This window comes from Rhagoletis zephyria, unplaced genomic scaffold (assembly GCF_001687245.7).
Source record: "Rhagoletis zephyria isolate East Lansing unplaced genomic scaffold, Rhagoletis_zephyria_1.1 Rzeph_scaffold_00803, whole genome shotgun sequence".
NCBI lineage: Eukaryota > Metazoa > Arthropoda > Insecta > Diptera > Tephritidae > Rhagoletis > Rhagoletis zephyria.
The window spans coordinates 181,770-187,838 of NW_016157887.1; the positions used below are offsets into that span (position 1 = coordinate 181,770).

At 34.2% G+C, this 6,069-nt stretch overlaps 1 protein-coding gene across 5 annotated transcripts; it reads left to right on the plus strand.

The window, feature by feature from the left end:
• Positions 1-512: 512 nt before the first annotated feature.
• On the plus strand, positions 513-5,201 carry LOC108361596 (uncharacterized). Of its 5 annotated transcripts, XR_001847329.1 has the most exons (7): positions 513-830; positions 888-1,045; positions 1,290-1,514; positions 1,587-1,922; positions 1,979-2,145; positions 2,206-2,424; positions 5,002-5,201. XR_001847329.1 is itself a non-coding variant. In XM_017614238.1 (6 exons), exons 1-6 carry the CDS (start codon positions 764-766, stop codon positions 2,215-2,217), a joined length of 969 nt encoding a protein of 322 aa, XP_017469727.1. In that variant the 5' UTR covers positions 513-763; the 3' UTR covers positions 2,218-5,201. The 5 variants fall into 5 exon arrangements, 4 of the variants coding, with proteins under 4 accessions (XP_017469727.1, XP_017469726.1, XP_017469728.1 ...); XM_017614238.1 differs by having other exon boundaries at positions 2,202-5,201; XM_017614237.1 differs by having other exon boundaries at positions 2,206-5,201.
• The last annotated feature ends 868 nt before the right edge of the window (positions 5,202-6,069 follow it).

A 6,069-nucleotide genomic window follows, 5' to 3' on the forward strand; every position in this document is an offset into this window, starting at 1 on the left:
AAATCCCGTTAGCAAAAATCATATAGCGATTCTACAATAGCGCAGTGGCAGTGGCAGTGACAGTTTTTAACACGCAGTAATAGTTCGAAAAACTGCCACTGCCACTGCGCTATTAGGTGCATTTTTTTGTAAGCGAGCGACAAGAGAACGCTAAACTCGGGTAAAATTTCCTTTTAGCTACTTAAACAACCCTGTTGGTAACTGACGAGAAACACGTGATTAGTTTAACTGGATTTAGATACAAAAACCTATGAAAATTATTAATTATAAGAGGTATTTGCGTAATATATATACTTATTTAAAATATAAGTCATGTATATAAGGAAACAAAAATTTCCCTCTCCATTTTCCCATTAACAATTCACAATAGAACAGATTTTTCACTTAACAACACTACCCTTCAGGTCGCGTATTTTTTAACCGACCTGGCTGAACTCGGATAAATAGCCGAGTTTGTGTTGTTGCTTTGCATGTATTTCGTAATTTAAGCGAGTGTTCTTTTGTAGCTCGGTTACAAAAGAATGCACCTATTGTAGAATCGCTAATAGCCATCTCGAATGTTCAGCCAACGCGAGCAGTGCAATGAGAAGAAAAACAATAACAACAATGAAGCAAAGCAAAGCCTACTTCGATGTTGGGAAACAAAAGCAGTAACAACAACGAAGCGCACCGTAGCCTACTTCGTTGCTTTCACTGAGTGAAGCTAAGAATAAGATTTTTAAATCTGAAGTTCAGTTAAATAATTGGCGTCGCTGCGCACAAAATGTGTGAGAAGCTGAAGGAGCTACTGGTTCAATTTAACCAAGAAAATTTATTTAAGGAACTATCTGGTATGTGTGTATACTTTTAATTATTAACAAAGTGAGTTATTATTGATTCCGTTTTAGACGCTGGCATAACCTACATAAGACTGCAATACCTAAACGATGCGGATATCTCAGATGCTGTTAAAAGTGTAGGCGAACGGGCGGAGTGCAGGGAAAAACTTTGGCGACAACAAAAGCATTCGAGACCTAAAAAAACGATTTCAGATTGGACCAACAAGGTGTTTTATTTTTCTTAAAGTGAAAATGCAAAAAGACGTAACAAACATCGACGCTGAAATGTAAAAAGTCATAACTAATAAAAAATTCAAAATTCATTTTTGATTGATATGATGGATTTCTTCGTTTAACGAAAAAAAATTAGTCACGACTTTTTCCATTTTAGTGACGATGTTTGTTACATCTCTTTGCATTTCAGGTGACGACATATTCCATAATACATATAATACTTGTATCATTTTAAAGTTTTTGCTAGATGAAGTGCTTCGTGAAAGTCCTGATGGTCGATCACTTATTTCATTGCGTTCAGATGACGAGAAAACACCCAGGCTAACTGAAAGTCAGCGTTGTAAACTAATAAATGCAATTTGTAGCTACACAGCTGAGCACAACATAGAATTGCGAACAAACCACTTTTTGGACATAGTAAAAGAAATTGGAGAGTTTTTTCCAGGTGAAAAGGAATATCTGGTAAGAGAATCCTATTTTTGTTATTTGATATTATAAGAGATATACAGTTAATTTTCATTTCTTAAATTGCAGGACTATTATTACATTAAAAGAAAAGTTGGTGGTAGCCCATCCGGAAAATTGTACTCAAAATACGTAAACCTTTATTACAAACGTAAAAGACTTAGCACTATTTCGGCTGAGGCTACGATCGTTGAGTCTTCTAAATGTTCCGAATCTCCAGAGTTTGACGAAAGGATTTTATCTGGTCTTAAAACAGAATGGCAACGTGACTGCTCCAATTGGGATACAGTATGCGATAGATGGGCCAAGACGTTTCCTCTGCGACGCAAAGAGTTGAAGGAATTAAATAACGTGCACTTTTTAAAACAGTGGCCGAAGTTATTGGACGGCAGATCAGTTTCTTTGGTAATATGTTTTTAATATCTGTTTTCATATCAATCATTTGAAATTGCTTTATACAGATAAATATTGACTTTGACGTGTTGTATCCTTCCAAGCAATATATTCTGAAGTCCAAGTTTGAAAAATTTAAAAACAGGATTTGTAAATATTACCAAATAAATTTGCGAAATCAACTCTCTAAATCAGCTCTAAAGGATGCTATAGAAAGCAATAATTTAAGTATAACGTATGTATTTTTTAAATTTCATTTTTAAAAATTACCTAATGTTTTTTATAGATAAGGAAGACTGCACATTGATTACGTTGCTGAACTCTACACTGCACCCTTCGTTCAGATTCGAGGACTCATCCGGTAAGAAGAAGAAAAAGGCAACTATAAGTGATGCAGAGGATTTTTTTATACTGCATGTCAAATGCATTGCCAATGTTCGTGAAAAAATTCAAGAGCTAGTTGAAAAAAGCTTTGTAAATGATACAACTCTTCAGCCTTTTATTATTGTTGAAGGTGAATATAAAGCATTTTATTTATATTTAGATCAAGTAACTCATAAATTCGACTCATTTATTGATGCTCTTGACACAACTTTTAAAGTGTTTCAAGTACTTAACCTTGCGTATCCAAAAGTATGTCCTTTGCCATGGACTTTTATTCAAATGTACTTCTATGAAATTGTAACACCTTTTGATATAAAATCGCCTTCTCTTACCTCTCTTATCAGTTTCATGAAGGAATAAATTCTGTTATTCAAAACGTATAATTGCTTTATATGTGAAAAAGTATTCTCAACTAGCGACGATCTAGTAAAACATTTAAAATTACAACATTTTCTTACAGAAAAAGATCGTAAAAAATGTACATTTGAAAACTGTAACCAAATATTTTCACAGTTCAAAACTTTTAAAAAACACATTGAAAAACATAGTAGCAATAATCAAAATGTAAAATCTAAGATTCAAAACGAAGAATGTAAAAATGCAGGTCTAAATACTTTATATATATCAGAAGAAACCCCTACGAATTTTAACGATTTTAGTGTTCAAAATACATCAAATGCAAACAGATCGCAACACTCATCGAATAATTTACACAATAATACACTTTTCCGAAATAATTTGTTAGAACTAAGTGAGGACGTGCTTGAATTTTCCGTCTCCTTGTATGCAAAAAACTCACTTCCGCGAAGTGGAGCACTTGTAATTCAAAATAGATTTTTAAGTTTGTTTAAAAAGATTTCAATATGCATTGACGAGATAGTAAAAGATTGCTTTTCCGTAACGGGTAACTTACGATTTTTATCTGATTTTTGCTGCAATGCGTTCCATAGTGTGACATCAGAGCATAGTTTAAGAAAGCATATTAAAGGAAAAAACGAATACCACAAATCAGTAGTTATCGAAAGCAAAACAAGCGAAGGGTTTACCAAAGGAATTCTCACTTTTTCGCCAAGAGTAAGATGTATTGAAATTATGCCAATAAGCTTCCAAATCAAATAATTTTTTGAATTACCATCTGTCTTAGACATAGTTGAGACAAATACTCTTCAAATGATGAAGTCAAACAATTATACAAATGTTGTCAATGGTGAGGTATTTAAGAATATTGCTTGCAAAATATCAAATGCGGACGTAATAATTCCATATAACCTATATTTTGATGACTTTCAAATAAATAATGCGTTGGGAAGGCATACATATTCAATATGTAGATGCTACTAAAATTTTCCTACGCTACCTGTTTATTTGCAATCTAAATTAGATTTTATATTCCACGCTTGTTTCTAGTGACAGTTTGAAAACTTGAGCATTACTATTTCCCTGCATCATTTAATAAAAGAATTAATGATACTTGAAAGTGGTATAACGATTTTATCCAAAAGGGTTGTATTTGTTTTGAATTTTATAATTGGCGATAACCTCGCTGTCAATAATGTTCTTAGATACACGCAGTGTTTCAACTCAATTCGATTTTGCAGATTTTGTAAGAATACTAAATCAGAAACAAGGATCAGTGCAGAAGAAACCAACCTCAGAACAGTACTATCTTACGAAAATGACTTAAAACATATTAACTCCGGAATCAAAAGTGAGTGTCCCTTGAATAAATTAAGATATTTTCACGTTATTAATAACGTTTCCTTCGATATAATGCATGATATGTTAGAAGGTGTTTGCGTGTACGACACTTCAAAAATTTTATTAAGCCTTATTGAATCCAAAGTAATTACCATTGACTTACTAAACAACAGAAAAAATTTATTTCCATATGGTGAATTAGAAGTTGGCAATGTGTCAAAAGTTTTATCTAAGAAAAACTTACAATCATGCAACCTAAAAATGACTGCATCTGAAATGTTGTGCTTTATAAGATATTTGCCATTAATGTTAGGTGATATCGTTCCAAAAGAAAATATATTTTGGAAGTCTCTCCTCAACCTAATATCTGTCCTTGATTTTCTTATGAAAGATGAGTATTCAGAAAATGATTTGATTTATTTAGCAAAGCTCATCAAAGAACATCATGAAACATATGCTCGTTTATTTGGACATCTCAAACCAAAACACCACTTCATGGTACATTATCCGAAAGCAATACGAATGGGTGGCCCATTGAAATACTTGTGGTCAATGAGATTCGAGGCGAAACACAAAGATACTAAAATCTATTTCAACAGCATAACTTCACGCTTGAATCCATCTAAAAGTATAGCGCGAAAAAGTTGTTTCCAATTTTCTTATTTTTTACTAAAATATTCCTTAGGGGTTCCAAAAGAATTCGAAGAAAATTATTTTCAAAATCATAACCCAGATCTTTTAAAAATCTTTGAAAGCAATGAATTTGGAATTGATATAAAATCAGCAAAAACATCATATGAAATAACTTATAAATGTTCCATATATAAACAAAAATACTACATTGGCATTCTCTGCAAAGATTTTAAGCTTTACAAAATTAACTTTTTTTTGCTAGTTAATGACAAAATATTCATAGCATGTAATGAAATTGCAATAAAAGGATTTGACAAGCACTTTGTGGCTTATGAAGTAGGAGAATGTGTTAATGAAAACATTGTTACTCCAATAGATAACTTTTCTACTCGTCCCATGCATTTGTACACAATTGCAAATGGTAAATGTTGCCGTCAAATCGCCAATTTCACCAAATTCACCACATTGAAATATTAGAATTTTTCTCTCCTAATGCATCCCTGAAAAATGACTGTGAACACACACCGGAGAAGAGGAAGAAGACGAAATTTTTTAAAGCTGCTCGCGCTAACTTAATTATTTTGCAAAAAAGAAACTGAATTTAATCGAATTAAATAAATAGTTAGACTGCTGAAAAGATCGAATTCTTTTCTTTTCTCCGCCGTCAACAAATCTTTAAAAAATTTCTGGCGTCTCGGTAAATATCACTTGGAATCGCGATCACCGTCTGCAGAGAGCGCGTGTTATCCAGATGCACGTAAAGAAAACGGTGGCGATAGCGTTCACAAGGATAAATATCGAGTTAAATCCAAAGCATCAGTTCCGAGAGAACCAAATTTCTGGTGTACTGGCAAATTTCCACGCACACGGCACATATTTATACAAGCACTTGGGCAAATATTACACACCTCGTAGTTTTGTCACAAGGCATGTGCGTTTGCAATATCTGCGGAAAAAAGTCGGACAAAGAAAGAGTCGAAGATTGGGTGCAGTGCGACGATTGCGAACTGTGGTTTCATTTCGAGTGTGTTGGCGTTGACGAGAGCGTGCAATATTGTAACTGGAGTTGTGCTTCCTGTATGAAAGAGGCTTCTAGTGTAGGGACACTACACACTCGCGAACATACAATGCAGCAATCAACTACATCAACGGCCTCCACACCTGAACAGAGAGTGATGGAATCGGCTAGCTCAGCAATTGGTACCACTCAATCGAATCACACCGATCTTCAGGGGAACGCAGACCCACAATAAATAAATGAAATTATCACAACGCAAAATGGTTCCAGCGAAGGTAGTTATCGACAACAGCTTATGATGGCCATGCTCGAGGAAAAGAGAGCAGCAGAAGAACGCTTTATCGAGCAGAAGTACCAGCTTCTCGTGCAGATGAACTCTTCAGGCACTCCGACGTCAGATATCCTGTCAACTCTGCAAGTAGCAGC

What these genes read in the sequence shown, in the direction of transcription:
- LOC108361596 (XM_017614236.1), top strand. Translation starts at nt 4,065, where the DNA reads ATGCATGATATGTTAGAAGGTGTTTGCGTGTACGACACTTCAAAAATT.